The sequence below is a fragment of the Monodelphis domestica genome, chromosome 8 (assembly GCF_027887165.1).
Source record: "Monodelphis domestica isolate mMonDom1 chromosome 8, mMonDom1.pri, whole genome shotgun sequence".
Taxonomy (NCBI): Eukaryota; Metazoa; Chordata; class Mammalia; order Didelphimorphia; family Didelphidae; genus Monodelphis; species Monodelphis domestica.
Window position 1 is genome coordinate 181,265,823 of NC_077234.1, and position 25,632 is coordinate 181,291,454.

General features: G+C 37.7%; 1 protein-coding gene across 4 annotated transcripts in view; it reads left to right on the plus strand.

Annotated features, from left to right (window-relative positions):
- NAXD (NAD(P)HX dehydratase) overlaps positions 1 to 25,632 on the plus strand; it is a 74,952-nt gene that overhangs the window by 41,051 nt on the left and 8,269 nt on the right. For all 4 annotated transcript variants that reach the window (XM_007501291.3, XM_001374961.5, XM_007501290.3 and 1 more), the window contains 3 exons: positions 7,589 to 7,639; positions 7,728 to 7,832; positions 10,262 to 10,382. In XM_007501291.3, the coding sequence (XP_007501353.2) occupies positions 7,589 to 7,639; positions 7,728 to 7,832; positions 10,262 to 10,382 (277 nt within the window). The remainder of the gene's footprint in view (positions 1 to 7,588; positions 7,640 to 7,727; positions 7,833 to 10,261; positions 10,383 to 25,632) is intronic.

Here is a 25,632-nt window from a genome sequence, read left to right on the forward strand (position 1 = left end):
TCCTTTTCTTCCTTCCCTTCCTTCTTCCTTCTCTCCTTCTTCTCTACTTCTTTCCTTCCCTCTTCCTTCCCATCCCTCTCTTTCTTCAATTTAAATACATCACCAACCAATAAAAAAATAGTTTCCGTTAACTGTTGACTTCCCACAGTATATATTTCATCTTGGTTTGAAATAGACAAGATCCGTTTAAGTTTTTTAATAGAATTTGTTTACAGTCGCTTCAAATAGTATTATTTTGATTTAACTAGAACAGTAGATATCACTGTCCAAACTTAATTTAGAGTTATTGATAAGACCTAGCTTGGGAGCTGGAAAGTAATATTTCTTAAGTCCTCATCTTACAAAGTTTTCTGTGGTCAAGTAAAATGTCTGATTTGAAAAACAATTAAAGGAACTATCTCTATTAATTGTACATACCAAGACAACTGGACAAGAACTTGGGTTAAAGCAGGGAAAAGAGAATTGAATATCTAGTTTAAACTAATTGTGATTATAGATCAGAACAGTAGATAGGATCATAAATTATCTGCTGTTCAAAATTTCATTTAAATAGCTCTTTTGTCACTTTCATTTTTTCCTGAAACGAATGGTTGGTTTTCATCTTTGCTTTGGTTTGTTTTTCATCTAGGATAGCCTAGATCCAACATAGTGGAATTATCCCTAACAAACAAAAACAACAAAAATTAAAAATCTACTGATAATTTGAGATGAACTTAAAAATTTTCCCATAGATGTTGAGGTTTGACACATTCAGTGTTGGCCCAATTCATGGATCATTAATTTTGCGACAAAAAATGTACCTTAAGTGACATGCCTTTTTCTTCCAACTATAAATACAGTTCAGAGTATTCAAGCAGGATGGGGTGTTGCTACCATAAATGAATTGGAACACAAAAACATCTTTCTCATGTGTTGCTACCATTCTGCAAAATGCAAACAATTTATGTTCATGAAAATGCTTTAATTTGGAATGCTATCAGGGAAGGATTTGCTGTTTAGACCTGGAAGTAGTGATAAGAAAAGGAGGCACAGCCTACAGCCTATGGACATGGACAGCCAAATTGTTGGGAGAACAGCAAGAAGGATTAGAGTTTTGAACAATGCCTGTGTGCTTCAGAAGGAGGTGATGGTTCAATTCTGAAATACGAAGCTGTGATAATAGTTGCCTTGGTGGTGGAACAAGTAGCTATTCATTTCTTTTTTAAAAGGGCTGAGAGAATAGGGAGTGATTAATGAGCCAGCAGCGGGTGCATTCAGGATAAATAATTTGAGAGGCAATCAAATACAATTTAAAAGTAGCATTGTATGACACATCGTGCAAATTAGAGGCATTGAAGATTCTCCTGGTTTTGAAGGGATGTGGAATTAGCATGGTGAGTATAAGTAGTCTGTTGGACGGTGCCATTCAGATGCTTTACATTTTATCCACTTACCAAAAAATGGAATTTAATAATAGTTTAGAGGAGATGGATTCTGGGCTCATGTGGGGTAGGGAGATGGGGGAAGAACTCTCCCTGGGAAATTCCCTTTTGTGAACAGCACGGTTGCTTTGGCCAAGCATAGCCTGAATCTACAATGTGGCTTTCTTTCAACTAGTACTTGGCACGCTTGTGTTATTTGTTATCTGAGGGGCTGGCTTTTGTAGCTTCCGCAGCTCCTGGGGAAAAAACGAGAGGAGTAACCAAGAAACAAGTCACGCGGTAGTATCGATAAACAGAGAGGAGAAAGGCCTCTCTGCCCCGACCCCCGGTCAGGTGGTGTTTCCCCCTCCAGGGAGACTCATAATTGGAATCACGGATGTTGACAGATACTTGACCTTTGAAGGTTATGCCGCTGGCTCAGTGCGTTGATAGCTTAGTTGGACACCATGATAAATGGCCGGGCCGTTATTTGTTGACCCTGACCCTTTAACATCTTTGCTAGCAGTAATCCGAAAATTAAGTAGACCAACTCTTGCTGAAGGACTCGGGAGGAATTGTATGTGCCAGCTGTTGTCATGACCTACTTTTCTTTATAGTAGCTGCAGGGTACCAACTAATAGGTGGTTGATATAAAAATGGTGGGAACTTTGCAGGAAGTGACCACTCCATCTTAGAATGTGTGCTAAAGGACAGCCAGGTAAAGGCTGAAATGCCTCGCCCTCTAAGAGAATGGTTTTCAAAGAATTCACCAAGAAGTTAGAAGACTCCATAGACTAAATTTTTACATTAGCCCGGGAAGGATAGGAGGGTTTTAGAAAAAATAAATTGTAAAGACACACAAAGAAAAACAAATCTGATGTAGAAGATCCAAGGAGTTGTCTTGAGATCTAAATGAGTGTTGAGGGGAATTGACTGATCATGACCTTTTTTATTTATTTGTTTATAAGTTAAATTTTATTTTATTTTCAGAGCTCATCCTTCTCTCTCTCCCACTTCCCTGACCTCTCCCCACATTGAGAAACCAAGAAAAACAAACCCTATTACAAACAAGTATGGTCATTATGGGTAGCTAGGTGGCACAGGGCCTGGAGTCAGAAAGGTCCAAATATTGCTAGCTCTGTCACACTGGGCAAGTCACGTAACTTTTTGCCTCAGTTTCCTTGTCTGTAAAATGAGCTGGAGAAGGAAATGGCAAACTACTTGAATGTCTCTGCCAAGAAAATCCCAAATAGGATCATGAAGAATGAGACACAACTCAAAATGCATGAACAACAGAATAGTCATTATAGTTGTTTTGTTTTAATCAACCAAGATTCACATTTTCACCCTCCCATTCTTATCCCTTATTGAGACTACAAGAAAAATAAAATTTCTTACAAATATACTACATGGAGTTATTGGCTTCTATTTGGTCCATTCTGATTTTCAAGGAGTTTATGGCGTGGGCATGGTTCCGTATGTCTTGAGCCAAGCTGTTAATTCCCTTCCCAGTGCTTTCTTCCATAACATTTCTTTTCCAATTTTTTTCCTCAAGCATCCTCGTTCCATTTATGAAAACATTTTTTAACTTAAAATCCTTATTTCATCTCTTCCAGGAATTCTAGTTGAATTTGTCTCCACGCTGAGTTTTCCTCCGAAACACTGCAGATATTTTGCAGTTATTTTCTCCTTCTGGAGTTGTGTCTTGAGTCAGCTACCATAATAGCCTTTTATGTTGAGGTTCCTACCTGTCTGTAGGTCTGTAGAGCTCCCACCTGTCTCCCTCTGTCAGGCTGAGCTGGTCAAATGAATCCTGCAACTTTTTCTGTATTTCCTCATCCAGATTCAGTCTGGATCCTTTTTTGAAGAGTTTGAGAAAGAGAGCCCCTGCCCTGCTTCCTGTCACTCTGCCATCTTGGTCGTCCCCACCACCCCTTCCCCATATCCATTGAAAAGACACATGAAATTAAAACTGAAACAACCACCACTATCTGCCAGGCATATAAGCAAATGAGTATGTATGCTGTCCTTTGAGGAAGAGAGAGAAAGTGCTAGCAGCTCAAGAGATCAGGAAATACTTCAGTTTTGGCGTCCTATGAATTGAGCCTCAAAAGAACTAGGTTTTACGAGGTAGAGGAGTGGAGGGAAGCTATTCCAGGCATTGGGAGGCAGCCAAAATGGAGGATGCCAATTTACAAATGAGGGAGATGAAATGTTGAGTTTAGGGAACAATGGATAGGCCAGTTTGGCTAGCATATGGAACGTATGAGGACTAAGTAGTGTGCTGTAAGTCTGCAGAGGTAAACAACTGCCAGGTTGTGAAGGACTTGAAATATTAAGCAGGGAGTTTGTCTTTTATCCTAGAGCCAACAGAGCCATTGCAGATTCTTGAGCAGGACCCTGTGCTTTTTAGGAATATCAATTTCACTTCTCAAGAGGGGGTCACTCCAAACCAAACTAATTTTTTTATTGCATTATCAGACTAGTCCATCAGGGGAATGCTATACATTTGGGTTGCCTAGATTTTATTAAGCATAGCATTGAACAGTCTTTCATTTTTATTCTTGTGGATGAGACAGAGATTTAGGCTAGATGGTAGTATATTTGGTTGGCAACTAAGTGCCAGGATCAGAGTCAGGAAGACTCTCCTTCATGAGTTCAAATCTGGCCTCAGACACTTATTAGCAGGATGACCCTGAGCAAGTCACTTACCCTTATTTCCCTCCATTTCCTCATCTGTAAAACAAGCTGGAGAAGTAAATGGGAAACCACTCCAGATTCTGGGTTCCGAAAAAAAAATAATGAACACCCTTCCCTCTTCTCAACGGAGAGGTTTGGAATAAGGGATAAGAGTACAGAATGCTTTTTACTCTGTCAATCCAACAGACATTTATTAAGGACCTGCTATTGACCACAAAGCATGAAGGTCAAGACTAAGATCCAAAGACAAAATGAAAAATAGTCGCTGGCCCAAAACCCCAAATGGGGTCATGAAGAGCCAGACACAACTCAAGTGACCGAACAACAACAGTGGAGTCGATTCAGAAATGGCTGAATGGCTGGATTTAAAGAGTCTTGGATGCAGCAGTTTGATGTTAGCTTTGCAGAATGTCTAATGGAGCAGGGGTCTGGGCATGATTTGGGGCTGCTGTAGCTTTTTATCCGTGACTCTGATGCGTGTTTATCAAATTAGCTGATGACAGGATACAAGTGAAGATTCAGCGCCCAAAACAGCCCCGGCGAGCAAGGACACGGATCTGACTTGCTGAGATATTTAATAGAGATTAATGTAAAAGGCACGCATTGCGGGGTCTGCACAGCATCATCCAAAAAATTCCCCAGAGAATTTTAGTTTGTTGCAAACACAGTAGAAGTGAGAGCCCATCCTGTCTAGCCACAGCAGATGTGGGGAAGGGCCCAGGACAGTGTCAGAGGAGAACAAATGTAGAGTTTACAAAGGTGAGTGTGAGAAGAGAAGGTATAGAGGAGGGCCTGATGCGTGTGGTCAGGCCCAAGAATTTGTCTGGTTCTCAGGGAAGAGCCGCTGAGCAGCTCTGAATGACCATGCTCCAGAGGGAAGGGGCTGCCCAAAGGGAATGGTGCTCCTGGCTCTAGAGGGCTTCAGAGGTGGCGTGTGGGGAAAATGGGAAACATTAAATGTTTGGTTTTATAGTCTCTGGCCATCAAGGTCGTGATCCTAGCAGTGATGGCAAGCCTTTTAGAGACAGAGTGCCGGGCCTCACCCTCACCCCACCCCCAGACCATGTGCCATGTCCCTCCCCTGTTGAGTGCTGGGTACATCCTGCCCCTCCTTTTACCCCACATGGGTTGGGGAGGAAGAGCTTCCATTGGGCTTCTGGGCAGAGGGGCAGGTGAAGTGAGAAATGTCCTCAGCAAGTGGAGAGAGGAGGAGGGAAGTGGCCTGTGTTCTCTGCTCCTCTGCAGCTCTGCTTCCTGTGAGCCACCCACCTTACCCCCTGTGCACTCCCATTGGCTGCTGGACAGAGGGGCAGGGGATGAGAAAAAATGTCATCCGACACAGTGGAGAGGGGGAACGGAGCAGCTTCACCTGAGTCCCTCTGCCTATCTAGTAACTCTGGGGGTGGGGGGTAGCCATGTGCCCACAGAGAGTGATCCGAATGCCATCTTTGGCATCCATGCCATAGGTTCACCATTACTGGCCTAGGCTCAGTTACACTTGCAGTAGCCAGCACATAGGAGGCTCGTAGTTTGGCTGCGATTTGCTTTGGGAAGCTAGTAGAGCAGCACTGTTCCTGGTCATTAAGGAGACCTTCTGAATATCATCCCTGCATTTGCTTTCAGTGGGTTATAATCATCTCAGACTGGGTCTGTTCAGATGGGAGAATGACCAAGCATGAGGCTAGACCGTTGTTTGTGCTGAAATTCTTTGTCTTAAATTCAGCTAATGTTTTCTCATAGAAAAGCTAATTAGGCTCCAGAAAACAAACTTGGAGGCCCTCTTCTGTGAAGAAGCAATAAGGAGGCAGAGGGAAATTGAAGATTGAAGAGTGGTTTTTTAATCTTTATTTTTTAAAAACATATTACTTATACCTCCAGAGAAAGAACTAATTGATTACAGATGAAAGTATACTATTTTTCACTTTTTTTTCTTTGTGGATGTTTTTTTTTTTATGAGTCTCCTTTCACAATATGACTAATATGGAAATATATTTTGCATGATGACATAGGTAGAATTGAGACTAAATTGCTTAAAATCACAAGGAGTCAAAAAATGGTTGAAATCTTGACAGAGAAGTATGGAAAGTAGTACTATTGATAATGAAGAAAAGGAAAACCATGCATTTCAAAATAGTATTAGAAATAATGTTTTTCTAAGTGCTTTTTGTTGTTCTGTCATTTTAGTCATGTCTGACTATCACCCCATTTGGAGTTTTCCTGGGAAAGATACTGGAGTAGTTTGCCATTTCTTTGTTCAGCTCATTTTTCGGATGAAGAAACTGAGGTGTAAACCAGGTTAAATGACTTTCCTAGGATCATACAGCTGGTAATTCTAGATTTGAACTCAAGTCTTCCTGATTCCAGGCCCAGCACTCTATCCAGTGAGTCACATTAGAATCCCCATAAAAGTTTCCATCTACTTCCTTATCGTCCCCTAATTAAACCTATCCTTAATAGCACCAGAAATAAATTTTAGGAAATACAATTTTTAAAAAGTTTTATTCTAATGTTATACCTCAGTTCTTTAGTGTTGCAAAGATATTGTTTTGTACGTTTATCATTGTAAACATATGGTATTTTAGCTACATTTTGGTTTGAAGTAGGCTTTCATAGGTATCATTTATAACCAGGCATTCTGAATTCCAAATTGCTGACTTAAAATTTTACTTCTGTAAGTTGAGAGAATAACTCTCTTTATTTCAATAGTCTTGGCTTATAGCAATCAACTTTCTTCTTCTCTTGAGAACAACCAACTTCCAAAGTTGTTTTGTAATTTTTAATTTAACAAGTACTTTAATTTTCACTTGCAAATGCTTTGGGTTTGAGATTTAATCTATGTGGAATATCCAGTTTATTGCCTGGATAACTTGCATTCTCCATTGAGAACTTTGCACTGGCAGGACAAAATTCATTGATATGACCCTTTTATCTTAAAGGAAAATGCTAGATTTTCTTCCCACTCCTTTTTTAAAAATAATAATTTGTTCATTAAAGTTCCCAGGTATCTCCTTCCCTCCTATTTTCCCTTTCCCACACTGGAGAAGGCGTCCTCTGACAAGATATGTGCTTATATAAAACTATGTCTTACTTGTTTCAACTTACTGGGTCTTTCTCTGGAAATGGACATACACAAGTTATTCTTCAACCAATATTCCTGTTGCTGCCTATAATATTCTCTTGGTTCTGCCTTTTTCATGTAGGTCTTTTCTTTTTTTTTTTTAATTAATCTGCTCATCATTTCTTATGCTACAATAGTATTCTATCACAATCATATGCCACCATTTGTTTGTCCTTCCCTCATTGATGGGCATCCCCTCAATTTCCAGTTCTTTGCCACCACAAAGAGAGCTGCTCTAAATGTTTTAGAACCTGTAGGTCCTTTTCCTTTTCCCCTGATCACCATAAGAAACAAACCTCATTGTGGTGTTGCTAGGTCAGAGGGAGAGGGAGCAGCATCAATGTCTTACCATAAATTTCCTCTCTCCTAGGGCATCATAGAAATATCCAAAGACAAGGGTATTCCCATGGTCATTGATGCTGTAAGTAGTGCTCGTGTGTCATTTCCTCTCCTGTGGTAAGAACGCTTTTAAAGTCTGCCAAGTAAATAGCTGCTCTTTTTTTACGCAGGACGGCTTGTGGCTCATTGCTCAGCAGCCTTCCCTTATTCAAGGTTACCAGAAGGCAATTCTCACACCCAACTATATGGAGTTCAGCAGGCTCTATGAAGCCACGGTGAGTTCAATGGCCAGAGAAGAAGCCAAGGTTGAGGTCAGTGGCGTCACTTGCTGCTTGGTGTGAGATTTAAAATGGTTGAGGTCTTAAACTGTAGTGATAAAAATAGTGGAAGATATAAATTGTGATAGATATAAGAGAGGGTGAGTAAATTTGACCGCAGAAGTATGTTTCACTACAGTGTCTTGGGTTTAAAATCAAATATAAGGTGGTCGCCAGGGAAATATTCCCAATTATTCAAATACCCAAGTCAATTGGGTTTTATAGAGATTTTAATTAACAATACAATGAGTAATCAAAGAAAGAGAGAGAGAGTAAGAAAGGAATAAGTATGAAGGGCCTCAAGCCAATATGGCCTAGACCTGAGTCTTAAAAGAGAAATCAGTCAGTTTTTTATAACTCACCATAAGATCTGTCTAAGTAAGGATTTCTAATGACACCAGGCCAGCAGCATCTCAGCTGCTTTCACCAGCTCCCTCCTCCATCTGAATGTTTCAGAATCAGTCTCCTCAGAATGAGTCTCCAATCTGAATGTTTCAGAATGACTTACCAGCTCTTCCCTGAGCTCTTATTTTTAAGGGCAAAATCTTCTCTGTCACCTCCCCTAAGTCCTTACATCTACCAATCACTGTAGATGTTTCTAAAGGACCTCCCATTTTCAGTGAAGGTGTGGATTTTTGAGTAATTCACACCAGGAAAGCTCTGAGTAAGTTTTCCAGTTCTTTGTTCCTTGTAAATTCACAAGTTGCTTGACCTTTATAGGTACTTAGCTTAAGAAAAGTATGGGTTTAAGTACTTTTCATTGTTCAGAAAAGAGTTTACAACTTTATCTTCCCCTAGGGCAGACCCAAGTAGGTAAAGTAGAATTCTCACATTCCTGCTTTAAGTAGAGTTCACTGCCCAAATGGGGAATGGTCTTAATCCAATCTTATAAAGTAGGGTCTGGGAAGTTTTAAGGTTTACATTGGGTGACTGTGGTCAAGGCATCGGCATATTTAATCATGGGCAGAATGAAAGGGTTGGACCAGATGATGTCTAAAGCCCTTTCTAGTTCATCCTCAGTTAAGAGATATATAGTCTGTTTCCATCCTATAAAGGGAAGACATTTCTTTTTTATGTATTATTGTTTTATTTACTTATTTGATTTTTTTAGATTTTTAAAATTTTATTTAATTGATTAATTAAGAAAATTTTTCCAGGGTTAAATGAATCATGTTCTTTCTTTCTCCTCTCCCCCCCCCCCCCCAGCCAATGAGCAATTCCACTGGGTTTTACATGTCATTGATCAAGACCTATTTCCATATTACTGATATTTGCACTAAGGTGATCACTTAGAGTCTAAATCCCCAATCATATCCCCATCGACCCATGTGATCAAGAAGTCTTTTTCTTCTGTGTTTCTATTCCCACAGTTCTTTCTCTGGATAGCATCAAAGGGAAGACATTTCACTGATAAATGTTTTCATCTTAAGCATTTTTGTTCCTTTGAACAAATCCTATATGGGTCAGGATAAGCCTTCATGTGATGATTATTAAAGAACTGTATACGTTTTTAGCAGACTTTGATTTATTTAAAATTTTTATTGAATCTTTTTTACATTATCTTCATATAAAAATGTATCCCTCCCTTCTTCCCCACCCATTGAGCCATTCACTGTAGCGAAGAATAAGGTAAGAGAAGAAAAAATCATTTCAGCAGAACCAGCTAATACATCTGCTATGTCTGACAGTCTATGCAATACAGACTGTTAGACCTCTACCCCTACAGTAAAGGGAGGGAGGCCTAGTAGATTCTATTTTTTTGTTTGTTTATTAAAACCCTTACTTTCTGGCTCAGTAAGGACTCTAGGGCAGAAGGTCAAGGGCTAAGCAAATGGGATTAAATTATTTGGCCAAGTCACACAGCTATGAAGTGTCTGAGGTCGGATTTGAACTCAGTTCCTCTCTCCTCCAGGCCTGGCATTCTCCCAGCTGCTCCTAGTAGACTTCTTAATGTAGCCTTTCTGTAGGATTCCTTTTAAATTGGAAAAAATAGTTGACAAAATAAAGGAAGAAATAGGTTATATGAGACTTTATTTGCCTCCATTCTCAGTTTCTCCTAAACTTGCAGTAATTCAAGATAATTTTTTTTTGTGGCACTCTTGTGTGGTAGCCTTTTTCCCCTCTTTTTAGAATTTTTTTTTTGTTGAAGAAGTATGTTTTCTCTCTTTCCCATCTATACTTCCCTCTCCAGCTGTAAAATCCATAGTAAATAAAACAAAACAAATCCCTCTCATGGCTGTATCCCAAAGTATGTGCCTCATTATGCACATTTAGTCTGTTACCTGTGACCTTTCTTGTGGGAGGTGGGTGACATCCTTCACTGGTCCCGTAGCATTGTGATTGGTTTTTACACAAATCAGTTCTTTCATTTTTCCCCACCTTTGTAGCTTAGAGCCTCACTGGATAGCAGTGATCATCATGGATGTGTGTTGAGACTCAGCCAAGCCTTAGGGAATCTGACAGTCGTTCAGAAAGGAGAGAAAGATGTTATTTCGGATGGTGAAAAGGGTAAGTAATGAGATTTTACTTAACTGTAACATAGCTAAATTTTTCTCATGTTTTACTATTGGGGTCATTTCATATTTTAAACAAGCTATTTAAAGAGGAGCTTTAGACTGACTGCTCTTTCTTTAGATTCTATCACCATTCTCTAGAAGGATTTCTTTGTTTTCTTTTGGTTGTTTTTTTAATTTTTTTATTTATTTTAATTTTCCTCCTAATTTTAGCTGCATTGGTTTTGTTTGTGCAAAATCTTTTTAATTTCATGTAATACATTTTTTTTTTTAAATCTGAGATCCTCTCTATCTCTTGTTTGGTTATAAACTCTTCCCTTTTCCATAGATCTGACAGGTAATTTTTTTCCATGCGCTCTCAATTTGCTTGTAATATCATCCTTTATGTCTAAATCATGTACTTATTTTGACCTTGTATTGGTATACAGTGTGAGATGTTGGTCTATGCCCACTTTCTGCTAGATTACTTTCCAGTTTTTTGCATAGTTTTTGATAAAGAGTGAGTTCTTTCTCAAAAAGTTTAGACCTTTAGGTTAATCAAACATTTGATTACTATGGTCATTTACTTCTATATATTGTGGATCCAATCTATTCCACTGATCCACCACTCCATTTCTTAGCCAGTGTGAGATTGTTTGAATGATTACTGCTTTGTAATGCAATTTGAAATCTTGTACTGCGAGGCTGCCTTCCTTCACATTTTTCTTCACTGATTTCCTTGATATTCTTGAACTTTTGCTTTACCAATTGAATTTTTTTTTGTTTTGTTTTTCCTACTTCTGTAAAATAATTCTTTGATAGTTTGATTTGCTATGGCACTGAATAAATGAATTAATTTAGGTAGAATTGTAATTCTTTTTTATAGTGGCTTGGCATACCTATTCTATTAACAATTAATAATTCTCCAATAACTTAGGCTTATTTTTATTTTTGTGAATATTCATATAGTTCCTTTATATGTTTTAGCAGGTAGTTTCCCAAATATTTTATACTGTCTACAGTTATCTTAAATGGAATTTCTCTTTCTTGCTGCTAGATTTTGTTGCTAATACATAGAAATGCTGATGATTTGTCTAGGTTTATTTTATATCTTGCAACGTTGTTGAAGTTGTTCATTGTTTCAGCTCCATTTTCAGTTGATTCTCCAGAATTAAGTATATTACCATCATATCACCTGTGATAGAATATTTTTGTTTTCTTGTTGCTTATTCTTTCTATTTCTTTTACTTGCCTTACTGCTATAACTAGCATTTTAATATAATATTGAATAATAATTGTGATAATGAACATTCTTGCTTTATCTCTGATCTTACTGGGAAAGCTTCTAGTTTATTCCCATAGGAAATGCTTTCTCTTGGTTTTAGCTAGGTACTACTCATCATTTTAAGAAAAGATTCATTTCTTTTTGGACTTTCTAGTGCTTTAAATAGGAATTGTCAAGATTTTGTCAAAAACTTTCTCTGCATTCTGAAATATAATCATGATTGTTTTTTTTTTTAGTTATTGATATCTTTGGTTCTGTTTATAGTTTTCCTAATATTGAACCAGCCCTGCATTACTGGTATAAATTTGCCTAGTCATCTAGTCATAGTGTTTGATCTTTGTGATATATTGCTAATATTTTATTTAAGAATTTTCCATCAGTATTAATTAGGGAAACTGGTCTATTGTTTTCTTTCTCTGTTTTTGCTCTCCCTGGTGTAGGTTTCAAAACCATATTTGTGTTCTAAAAAGAATTTAATAACTTTTTTTCTTCCTTCTTTTCCTGTTTTCCCAAATTGTTTATATAGTATTGGTATTTAACTATTTGACATAAATCTATCTGACCTTGGGAATTTTTTTCTTAGGGAGTCCATTTATGGCTTATTCAATTTATTTTTCCAAGATAGGATTGTTTTAAGTATTCTGTTTCCTCTTCTGTTAATATGAGCAATTTATGTTTTTGTAAATAGCTCCCAATAATTGCTTTCCTTTCCTTTTCATTGGTAGTACATTCACTCATTTTATTTTTGATACTGGTGGTTTGATTTTCTTCTTTCTTTTTAAAAATCATATTAAGCAATAGTTTATTTTATTTTTTGTTTTCATAAAAACCGCTCCTACTTTTGTTTTTTAATTCATTGAGTTTTTTACTTTGAATTTTATTTATCTTTCTTAGGGTTTTCAGAATTTCTATTTTAATGTTTAACTGGGGAATTTTTACTCTGTTCTTTTCTAGTTTTATTACTTGCATGCCCAATTCATTGAGCTGCTCTTTCTTTATTGATGTAAACATTTTAAGACATAAATTTTTCCCTAACTATTGCTTTGGCTGCATCCTGCAAATTTTGACACATTGTCTCATTATTGTTATCTTTAATGAAGTTATTTATTGTTTCTATTATTTATTCTTTGACTCATTCTTCATGAAATTACTTAGTTTCCAATTAATTGTTTTTAAACTTTTACCTTCTGTCTTAGCATCAAAACTGTATTGAATTCAAGGCTGAAGAGCAGTAATGACTAGGCCGTGGGAGTTAAGTGACTTATCTAGGGTCACACAGCTAGGAAGTGGCTGAGGCTAGATTTGAATCTAGGACCTCCCACCTATAGGCCTGGATTTCTATTCACTGAGCCACCTAGCTGCCTCCTCTAATTAATTTTTCATCTATGCTTTCTAAGGCTCTTTATTTTAAAATTAAGTTTATTTAATTAATTTAGAATGTTTTTCTGTGGTTATATGATTCATGTTCTTTCCCCTCCCCTCCTCCCACACACCTCCCATAGCCAACAAGCAATTCCATTGTTTTTTTTTTAATTTTTATTAATATTTGCACTAGGCTGATCATTTATAGTCTACATCCCCAATCATATCCCCACCGATCCAGTTGTTTATCTTCTGTGTTTCTGCTCCCACAGTTCTTTCTCTAAATGTGGATAGTGTTCTTTCTCATAAGTTTTTCTGGATTGTCCTGGATCATTGCATTGCTGCTAGTAGAGAAGTCCATTACATTCGATTGCACCACAGTGTATCAGTCTCTGTGTACATTGTTCTCCTGGTTCTGCTCCTTTCGCTCTGCATCACTTCCTGGAGGTTGTTCCAGTCTCCATGGAATTCCTTCAGTTCATTATTCCTTTCAGCACAATAGTATTCCATCATGTAAGATAAGAGAAGAGAGATTTTTACATGGACTAAAGATCATCTCTTGAAGAGCTGCTGAAGGAATAGAGGGAAGGGAAAGAAAAACTGAGAGTTCTAAGAAAGGGACAGAGACTTGGAGATCCAACTGACCAGTCACTTCTGGCTTGGGGAAGAAGAGGAAGAGGTGGATCGCCAGAAGCTAAGGAGAAACCAATTCCTTTGGAGATTTATTGCCCCTTCTGAACCCCTGAATACTTTCAATCAAATTCTTCATGACAGCAGTCTAAAGTCCTCAGTGGAGCTGTGAATTGGGACTTTTTGAAGAGAGCCATCCACAGATCCCTTCCAAGGATATCTCTCTCTCTCTCTCTCTCTCTCTCTCTCTCTCTCTCTCTCTCTCTCTCTCTCTCTCTCTCTCTCTCTCTCTCTCTCTCTCTCTCTCTCTCTCTCTCTCTCTCTCTCTCTCTCTCTCTCCTTCTCTCCTTCTCTCCCTCTTTCCCTCTCTTCCTCTCCCTCTCCCTCTCCCTCCCTCCCTGCCTTTACCTGTCCCTGGACTCCCATATTCAGGATCAATGCTGAGAAGCCTTGAACCCCTAGACTTTGGAGGGCCAGTCTGCCAGAGGGGACAAGTTATAGGGCTTCCTTGTTTGCCCACTTTCCTACCTGATATCCTTGTCACTCCTTCCCTGCTTGAACCCAAATTTAGGTCTGGGCTAGTCTCTAACAACATAGGTAAAGGGATTGAAGATTGGGCAGGGTCACACCTCTCCCCTAAAGGGGGTTGATTTATAAATTCCAGTGATTGAGATTACTTAACTAAGGAACTGACATCCTTCCTTAGTAACTGAGTAGTCCTAAGACTCTGAAGGGGACTGATAGTGTCCCTGGGAGAAGCAGAGGCGTAAGAAACCATCTTACCTCTCAAGAACAGAATGGACTTCAGGGGGCATCTTGTCATCTCACTAAGACTTCCTTCTCTAGTCTCCTGTCTTCCATCTCCAAAAGAATATTCTCTGGGGAAACATACTTCCCTTCTAAGGAAACAGGATTTGGCTATCTCCCCCCAGAGGGAAGGGAGAAGCAGGATCTCTTCATTCTCTCAATGCCATTCCCTCTTTCTGATCATCATCCTTATCCCTTCTCCTAATCCCCACATTACAGTCACCAACAGATACCACAGTTTGTTCAGCCATTCCCCAATCAGAGGGCATCCCCTCATTTCCCAATTTTTTACCACCACAAAGAGCGCAGCTATAAATATTTTTGTAGAAGTCTTTTTCCTTATGATCTCTTTAGGGTATAACCCCAGTCAAAGGGCAGACAGTCTTTTTAGCACCCTTTGGGCATAGTTCCAAATTGCCATCCAGAATGGTTAGATTAATTCAAAACTCCACCAGCAATGCATTACTGTCACAATTTTGCCACAAACCCTCCAACATTTATCATTTTCCTTTCCTGCCATATTGACCAATCTGCTAAGTGTGAGGTGTTACCTCAGAGTTGTTTTAATTTGCATTTATCTAATTATGAGAGATTTAGAACACCTTTTCATGTGTTTATTAATAGTTTTGATTTTTTTATCTGAAAATTGCCTATTCATGTCCCTTGCCCATTTATCAATTGGGGAATGGCTTGATTTTTTGTACAATTGTACAAACTCCTTATAACACATGTACATATAGCAAATGTACAAACTCCTTATAAACAAAAGTACAAACTCCTTATAAATTTGAGCAATTAGACCTTCAGAGGTTTTTGTTATAAAGATTTTTTTCCCAATTTGTTGCTTCCCTTCTAATTTTGGTTGCATTGGTTTTGTTTGTATAAAAACTGCTAAATTTAATATAATCAAAATTATTCATTTTATATTTTGTAATTCTCTCTATATCTTGCTTAGTCTTAAAATCTTTCCTTTCCCAAAGATATGACAGGTATACTATTCTATAATCACCTAATTTACTTATGGTTTCCTTCTTTATATTTAAGTCATTCACCCATTCTGAATTTATCCTAGTGTAGGGTGTGAGATGCTGATCTAAACCTCATCTCTCCCATACTTTTTTCCAGTTTTCCCAGCAGTTTTTGTCAAATAGTGGGTTCTTATCCCAAAAGCTGGGATTTTTAGGTTTATCTTACACTATCTTGCTGAGGTCATTTAATACCCCTAGTCTATTCCATTGATCCTCTCTTCCGTCTCTTAGTCAGTACCATATTGTTTTGATGACTGCTGCTTTATAGTACAGTTTATGATTTGGTATTGCTAGGCTCCCTCCTTCACATTTTTTTCCATGACTTCCCTTGATATTCTTGATCTTTTGTTCTTCCAAATTAAATTTTTTATAATTTTTTTCTAATTCAGTAAAAAAGTTTCTTTGTAGTTTAATAGGTATGGCACCAAATAAGTAAATTAATTTGGGTAGGATGGTCATTTTTATTATGTTAGCTCAACCTACCCATGAACAATTAATGTTTTTCCCATTGTTTAGATCTAGTTTTAATTGTGTGGAAAGTGATTTGTAGTTGTGTTCATATAATTCCTGTGTTTGTTTTGGCAAATAGATTCCTAAATATTTTATATTATCTAGGGTGATTTGAAATGAAATTTCTCTTTCTAAGTCTTGCTGCTGAATTGTGTTGGAAATATATAGAAATGCTGATGATTTGTGTGGGTTTATTTTGTATCCTGCAATGTTGCTAAAGTTATTATTTCCACTAGCTTTTTAATTGATTCTTTGGATTCTTTAAGTAGACTATCATATCCTCTGCAAAAAGTGATAGTTTAGTCTCCTCATTGCCTACTTTAATTCCTTCAATCTCTTTTTCTTCTCTAATTGCTACTGCTAGAGTTTCTAGTGCAATGTTCAATAATAGAGGTGATAATGGGCATCCTTGTTTCACTCCTGATTTTACTGGGAAGGCTTCTAATTTGTCCCCATTGCAGATGATGCTTGATGATGATTTTAAATATGCACTGTATATTATTTTTAGGAAAGGCCTTTCTATTCCTATACTTTCTAGTATTTTCATTAGGAATGAGTGTTGTATTTTGTCAAAGATTTTTTTCTGCATCGTTTGAGATAATCGTGTGATTTCTGTTGGTTTGGTTGTTGATATCATCAGTTATGCAGATGGTTTTCCTAACATTAAACCATCCTTGCATTCCTAGTATAAATCTCACCTGATCATAGTGAATAATCCTCATGATTACTTACTGGAGTCTTTTTGTTAGTATTCAATTTAAGATTGTTGCATCTATGTCCATTAAGGAGATTAGTCTGCCTGGCTTTGGAATCAGTACCATATTTGTGTCAGGAAAGGAATTTGGTAGAATTCCTTCTTTGCTAATTTTATTGAATAGTTTTTATAGTATTGGGTTTAGTTGTTCTTTAAATGTTTGATAGAATTCACTTGTGAATTCATTTGGCCCTGGCCTATTTTTTCTTAGGGAGTTCTTTGATGGCTTGTTCCATTTATATTTCTGATATGGGATTATTTAAGTATTCTGTTTCCACTTCTGTTAATCTAGGCAGTTTATATTTTTGTAAGTATTCATCCATATCACCTTGATTGCTGTATTTGTTGCCATTTAATTGGGCAAAATAGTTCTTAATAATTACCTTAATTTTCTCTTGATTAGAGGTGATGTTGCCATTTTCATCTTTGATACTGTTAATTTGGTTTTCTTTTTTTATTAGATTAACCAGTACTTTATCTATTTTATTTGTTTTTTCAAAGTACCAGTTCCTAGTCTTATTTATTAATTCAATAGTTCTTTTACTTTCATTTTAAAAATTTCTCCTTTACGTTTTAGGATTTCCAATTTAGTTTTTATCTGGGGATTTAAATTTGTTCTCTTCCTAGTTTTTTAATTTGCATGCCCAATTCATTGACCTTTTCCCTCTCTGATTTGTTGATATATGCACTCAGGGATATACGCTTTCCCCTGAGTACTGTTTTAGCTGCATCCCATAGATTTTGATATGATGTCTTCTCATTGTCATTCTCTTCAATGAAATTATTAATTCTTTCTATGATTTGTTTTTTAACCAACCAATTTTGGAGAATCATATTATTTAATTTCCAGTTAATTTTTTATTTGCCTCTCTATGTACCCTTACTAATTATTTCTTTTATTGCATATTTTTTTAATTTTATTATATTTTTACTGGTAGTAAATATTTTTATTATCTGTAAATGTTGCATTTATTATTTCTCCTTTTTTTCATTTGATTGCAATGTTTTTATGCCCTAGTACGTGATCAGTCTTTGTGCATGTACTATGTACTGCCAAAAAGAAAGTATATTCCTTTTTGTTCCTATTTATTTTTCTCCATATAGCTATTAATAATCTTTTCCTAAGATTTCATTCACATCTCTTACCTCTTTCTTATTTATTTTTTGGTTTGATTTATCTAGATCTGATAGACAGATAGAGGAAGGTTCAGGTCTCCCACTAGTATAGTTTTGCTATCTATTTCCTTCTTAAGTTTCTCCTTTAAAAATTTGGATGCTATTCCGTTTGGTACATACATGTTGAGTACTGATATTTTTTCATCATCTATACTGCCTTTTATCAAGATGTAATTACCTTTCATATCTCTTTTAATCAGATCTATTTTTTCTTTGGCTTTGTCGGATATGATTGTGACTCTTGCCTTCTTTTTCTCAGTTGATGCCCACTAGATTTGACTCCATCTCTTATCTTTACCCTGTCTGTGTCTACCTACCTTATATGTGTTTCTTGTAGACAAGTATGGTAGGATTTGGGTTTCTAATCTACTCTGCTATTTGCTTCTGTTTTATGGATGAGTTCATACCATTCACATTTCAGCATTGTGATTACCACCTGTGTATTCCTCATCATTTTGATTTCCACTCCTAGTCCTGCCCTTTCTTCTTTCACTATTTCCTTCTATACTAGTGTTTTGCTTTTAATCAGTCCCCCTGATCCCCACTCTTATTTTACTTCCATTCCCTCCCCTCTTCTTAATTCCCTTTTTATTTTTCTTCAGTGTCTATTAAATTTCCTCCCCCCCTCTTTTTCTCTCCCTTTTGGTAATCCCCACCCCACTCCCTTCCTTGGTTTTTCCCTCTCGACTTCCCTGTAGGGTAAGGTATAATTCCATACCCAAAAGGATCTAGATGCTCTTCCCTCTCAGAATTGATTCCACTGAGAGTAAGGTTTAAGTATTACCTATTAGCACTCTCTTCCTCTCCTTCTTATAATAGTATTCTTCTCCCCCTCCCGGGTGCCTCTTTATGTGGTATAATTTATCCTATTTTTCTTCTTCTTTAAAGTTTCTCTTGTGTAATAGATAAAAAGTGGTTGCTTTAAACTGTGACCATGAAAATATGGTTTCAAGACTTTGAATTGCCAAAACTGTAAAGATAATTTTTTGTGTCTTGATTTTATGTTAAAAATAAAGTGGTCACCATGGGAAAATTTCCCAAATATGAAATACCCAAGTCATCTGGGTTTTTATGGAGATTTTAATTAATACAAATAAGGAATTAAGGAAAAAGGAGAGAGAATAAGAGGAAATAATGGGAAAGGGGCCCAGGCCAGAGCTTTAAGAGAGACCAGTCAGTCTTTAATTCACTCACCACAAGATTTTGTCCCAAGCAAGATTCTAGTGTTCAGAGAGGTCCAGCTAGTTCAGCTCCTGAGCTCCACTTCAGCTTCCAAGGCTGAATCCCCTTTCAGCCACCGAAACAGAGACCAGCCTCCAATTCAGCTCCATAGCTGAATTAAGTTCAGAGGCCTTCTGACCTCCTTTTAAAGAGAAATTTCTCCTATGTCACCTCCCCTAAGTTTTCACATCTGCCAATCACAGTAGACGACTGACCATTCTTAATTCACATCTTCTTTAGTTCTCAACTTCTCTGGGTAGACTAAAACTTCACACCTCTTGCTAAGCTTGCTTGAACTTTTAGTGATTAATTTGACCTTCATAGGTACTTAGCACCTTTTTGTATTAGATCTAAAAATAGACCCAGCTTAAGGATTTTAGCTTTACTTTAAGTATGGGTTAAGTACTTTTCATTGTTCAGTAAGGAGTTTACAACTTTATCTTCCCCTAAGGGATGCTTAAGTATGAGTGGAGTAATGTAAAAGTTCCCACCTTCCTGACCAAAGTCCCTTCATTGTTTTAAATGAGGAATGGTCCTAACCAAACATTCTGAGGTAAAGTCTGAGAAATTTTAAGATTCACACTTGGTACCATCTTCTATTTTTCCCCCCTTTCTTTTTATTACATGTCATCTTAAACCACTTAGTACCCCAACCTCTACCTATGAATAATTCTTCTAACCACTATAATAGTGAATACAGTTGTTTGGGTTTTTTTTTTTTTCATATAGGATATAAACAATTTGAGCTTACTGGAGCTTTAAAAATTTTTTTTTCTTGTTTACCTTTTCATGTTTCTCTTGAAATTTGCATTTGTACATCAAATTTTCTGTTTAATTCTGATCTTTTCTTTACAAATTCTTGGAAATCTTCTATTTTGTTAAATGCCCATACTTTCCCCTGGAAGTAGATAGTCAGTTTTGATGGGTAGGTGATCCTTGGTTGTAGACCCAATTCTTTTTCCTTTCTGAATAACATATCCCAAGCCTTACGGTGCTTTAGTGTAGAAGCTACCAGATCCTGTGTAATCCTGACTAGGGCTCCTTAATATCTGAATTGTCTCTTTCTGGCTTCTTGCAATATTTTCTCCTTAGCTTGGAAGCTCTTGAATTTGGCAATTACATTTCTGGGGATTGTCTTTTGCGGTTTTAATATAGAGGATAACCTATGGACTCTTTCAATGTCTATTTTGCCCTGTTGTTCAAGAATATCAGGGCAGTTTTCTTGGATGATTTCTTGTAATATGATGTCAATGATTTTTTTCCCCTAGGTTTTTCCGGTAGACCTATGATTCTCAAATTGTCTCTCCTGGACCTCTTTTCCCAGCACATCGTCTTCTCAATGAGATATTTCATGTTTCCTTCTGTTTTGTTATTCTTTTGACTTTGCTTTATTAATTCTTGCTGTCTTGTGAGATCATTAGCTTCTACTTGCCCACTTCTAGTCTTTAAAGACTGGCTTTCAGCTATGATCTTTTGATTTTCCTTTTTGGCTTGGTCTACCCTGCTTTTCATGGCTTCCAGCAAGTCAATTCTGGTCTCCAATTTGTGATTTCTGTGCCTCTTTTTCTAAGTTGGAGATTCTGTCTTTTAAACTGTTATTTTCTTTTTGAATTTCTTGCATTTCTTTCTCCCATTTTTCTTCCCATTGTTCTTCCATCTTTTTTAGGTGGTTCTTAATCTCCAATCTGAGTTCCTCAGGAGCTTGTGACCAATTTAATTTTTTTTAAAGTTTGAATGTGTTTGCTTGTTTGTCACTCTCTGCTGTCACCTCTGTAGTCTGCTGTTTTTCTCCACAGAAGTTCTCCAGGGTCAGAGGCTTTTTCTTAATTTTTTTGGTAGTTGTAGATTGTAGTTCTTGGGTGTTGGTGGCCATTGCTGTGTTAGTTTTATCTTCCATTCTCAGGCAGACGTCTGAATTAGGAGGGCAGGCAGCACTTGCAGAGAGGTTTTTGCCCTGAGGCTATTTTTCAGGTCTCCATGGAGTTTGCTATGGGCAGCCGATCTCTCCACTATCTCTGCTCTAATGATCCATGGGTCCCAAGTCTTGCTGCCAAGGCTTTCCACTCTCCTCAGGGGCAGCCTGGTGCCCTCAGCCAGCTCCCAAGAATTTAGAAATTTCCCTGGCCTTTGCTCTGACTCTGGTGGGGTTGGTGGTGTGTGTGATCAGCTCACACTTTGATAGGTGCAATTTTACCCCCTTATAGCATAGAAATGCCCAAACCCTACCTACTTTCAAGTCTGTACCCTAGGGTAGAGCCTCTTTCCTCGTCTGATTTTGATTTTTGTCTTTTTGAGACGCTTCATTGTGATTGGCAGTAGGAAGAGTCATGAAGTTCCTTCTACAATGCAGCCATCTTAGCCTCTAAGGCCCTTTATTGAATGTACTTTTTGTTGCATTATGGTTTATAAATTTAATTTTTATTTATTACTTAATTTTTCTGCTTTTCTGCATTTATGAGGTTTTTATTCCCTAATAAATTTTTAGCTTTTGTGAGTGTGCCATATACAATGGAGAAAAAAGTATATTCTTTTCCATTCCCATTCAGTTATTTCCAAAAGATTATCATATTTAACTTTTCTTAAATTATATTCATATCTTTAACTTTCATAGTTATTTTATTATTAGATTTGTCTAGTTCTGAGAGGAGTAAATTGAATCCCCTCCCTAGTATAGTTTTAATGTCTGTTACCTCTGCTAAATCATTTAACTTTTCCTTTAAGAATTTAGATGCTATGCCAGTTGGTGCATATATGTTTAAGTACTGATATTTCTTCCTTGTCTATGGTACCTTTTAGCAAAATGGAGTTACCCTGATTATCTCTTTTAGTGGGTCTATTTTGGATTTTATTTTGTCTGAGATCATGATGGCCACCTTTGCATTTTTTTACTTCAACTAATGCAGAATAGATTCTATTTCAGTGTTTTTTCTGTTTTAAGTTTGTTTCTTGTAAACAATATATTTTTGGAATTCTGGTTTCTAATCCATTTCTGTTATCTGCTTCTGTTTTATAGCTGAATTTTATGGAGGGAATTTTCTTGTCAGACACATAAGTAAAACTTCTTGGCTGGTCAAATCTAGTATTATTTTTTTCTTGAGCTCTTTAAAAAAATACACACATATATTATTGATGATTTTTCTTTTTTTATGTCATTTCTTCTTTACACTGATTTCTGTTGTATCTACAATTAACTTTCATTATAACCAATACGCATAATCAAACAGAACAAATCACCTCATCAGCTCTGTGTGAAAATGTATACCTCCTTCCCCACATCTGACCCATGCAGCCTCTCCTGAGGGGGCAGGACTGTGTCCCATCCGTTGTCTGTTCACTTTGGACGACTTCCATTGTTGTTTTTCCTGGATGTTGCTGTAGCCATTGTATAATTTGATTTCTTGGTTGTGCTTACATCATCCTGCATCATTTCTTTTTAAGCTTCTCTGAGTATCTCTTAATATTTCACATTTGTCATTTCTTTACAGCACCATAAAATGCCTTTGCATGCCTAGCTAACAGCTTCTCCATCCATTCCCCAGTGAGTGGAATCCTGCTTTGTCTCTGGTCTTTTACTCAAATCCAGTCATTACTTTCCATGCTGTGAGCAGGCAGAGGCAGACATGAATCAGATTCTACAGAGGTGACTCCTGCCTATTCCAGGCCCCCCCCCCCCCCTTAGGGTTAACATTATTAATAAATTTCTGCAGACATCAAAGACAACAAATTCAGTTTTGTGACTGGCAGCTACTATGCATTTTTTATTCATTTTTTAGTTGTCTTTTGTTTTTATTTTCCCATTATTTCTAAATACACCGCTTCCTTCCCCATCCAACCGAGTTAAGTGCCGTTCACAAGTCAGACGCCAAAATGTTATGGAATGGGAAATTAACATGAGAAATCTTTTTATCCATACCAACCTGCATGTAGGTTGGTGAATGAAAATAGATTGTACTTGCTTTCCTTTCACATCCTGTAAAACTTGATAGAAATGATCGTTTTGGACTTGGGTGTCCTCCTGTGCTGCTGTCAGTGTGTACCAATGCTTTCTCCCCAGGTGCCTGGCAGAGACTGCTGGCTTATCTCCAGAGGTGCCAGTGCCCCTGCCAGCGCATAGGGTGGCACACCTGGACAGCTTTCTGTTTAAAAAGAAAAACCAAAAAACAAGGAGGCAGCTGGGTAGCTCAGTGGATTGAGAATCAAGCCCAGAGATGGGAGGTCCTGGGTTCAAATATGATCTCCAATACTTCCTGGCTGTGTGACCCTGGGCAAGTCACTAAACCCCCATTGCCTGGCCCTTACCGCTTTTCTGCCTTGGAACCATTACACAGTATTGATTCCAGGATGGAAGGTAAGGGTTTAAAAAACAAAAACAAAAACAAAAAACCAGGTCATTAATTCCTGGAACTTATGGATTGCTCAGAAGAAAAAAAAAGTTAAATGAGTTTGGAAACTACACCTCAAACTTGGCAGGGAAGCTTGATGTCATAGTTGATGGCAGGTTTCAATCATCTAGACATTAGCCTGAGCCCTCTCTGAGAGAAGCAGAGTACCTCAAACTAATTACTTTTTCTTCAAGATTTTTTCTCCCCTCAGGAGGAGGAGGAGACAATGAAGAAAACTCTATAATGGATCTGATTCTCACTAATATGAAGAAACTGGTGGGATGGTGGGAAATGTTTGGGGAAATGACCTTCCTAGACTTTGTGATAGAAAAGAAGAAAATCATGAATAGAGTTTGACGGGCATCTTTGATTTCAAAAAAGCAAATTTCCAGGAGTTCAGAAGAAAGGTAGGCTGGGTCCCAGGGACTGAAATGTTATAAGGGAAGGGCTTCACTGCTCACTTCCTCCCTGCCAGGATCCTCAATGAGTTGTCTTTCCCGCAGAAGAATGTAAGCTCTTTGAGGATAGGGGCTATTCTGTTTCTTTGTATTGGTATCCCCAGCTCTTAGTGCTAGTCAGTGCCTGGCTCACTGTAAACATTTAATAAGTGGTCATTCTCCCCTCTCCCATCTGTCTCTCTCTGTCTCTCTCCCCCCCTCTTTATCTGTCAGCATCCCTTTTTCTTTCTCTCTGTCTCTCTCCCTCCCCTCTTCTCTCCTAGGATATAATTTGGGTTGTAATATAACTGACTTTGTTTTATTGTATTTGATTTGCATTATGATTTTTCTCTAGCAAAAGTATGTTGACTTCTCCCATTTTGTGGAAGTGACCTTAACTTGATTCCTGGGGAAAATATAGAAAAGATCATTAGTGACCATCTAGAAAGGCCAACAGTGTTGACTGTAAGGATAATTTTAGGGTTGTGACCTAATCTAAATTAATTTTGGTCGCCAGGGAATCTCCCAAATAAATTACCCAAGTCAGTTTGCAAATTTATGGTGGTTTAATTAATATAGAGGGAAGGAATTAAGGAAAAGGGAGAGGGAAAAGGTGTAGGATTTCTCCCGCCTGGCCTGTGCCAGGGGGAGTTCAAAGTCCTCCGCCAAGATGTCTCTGAAGAAGATTAGTGGCTTTATAAGAGTATATTGTTTGGAAGGTAAAGGAGAAAGAATCAGCCTAAACTTTGAGAGAGCTCAGTAAAGATGCCTCACCTGAACTAGGCTACTCAGCTTCCTCCAGTATGGTATCAAGGAAAACTCACCGCTAAACCCAGACAATAGCAGCCACCACCCAAGATGCTGAAAAGCTCAGTACGCTCCACCAGCCACCTCTCCGCCGCCAGAGAGGCCGGAGAGAGGAAGTGACGTGAAATATATAGACGGTTTTTACATCACTTTCCTGCATCTCACATGTACCAATGGTAGCTTAAGCCTGAGTTAGGACAGCCCAGGGGTCTGTCAGTTGTTTCTGATTTGTCATTTGCTAGCACATGTCTGCCATAGGCCGTCCTTCTCAACACTTAATCCTTAAGTAGGGGTGTAGACATTCCTGTTTTTGTTAGACTGCGTAGGGTGGAGTAATCTTAAGTTCACATTATTAAGAATAAGCTTTGCCAAACTAAATCCCATTTCTACTTTTTCTAGTATTTCTAAACCAGTAAATAAGTGCTTTGGGTATAGTTTACCTAGATTTTTTTTCATTTTATTTTTACTATCACTTCCATATGGGTCCCTGTAAGAGTACTCTCATACAAAACCCAAGTCCTACAATAAAATCAGTTGACCAGATTTTAGCAAAGCTTTTTTTTTTTAAACCCTTACTATGCATTGATTCCAAGGCAGAAGAATGGTAAGGGCTGAGCAATGGGGTTGACACAACTTTCCCAATCACGTAACTAGGAAGTGTCTGGGGCCAGATTTGAACTGAGGGCCTTCAGTCTCTAGGCCTGACTCTCAATGCTTTGAACCCCGGAACTGTCCCCTAGCAAAGCTTTTGGTAAAGTATCTCAAAGTATTTTTTTGCAGAACCTGCAGAGAGATGTAGATTACTACTAATAATTAGATTCAAAATTAGTTAGATAATTGGACTCATAGGGTAGTTAATGGATCTGT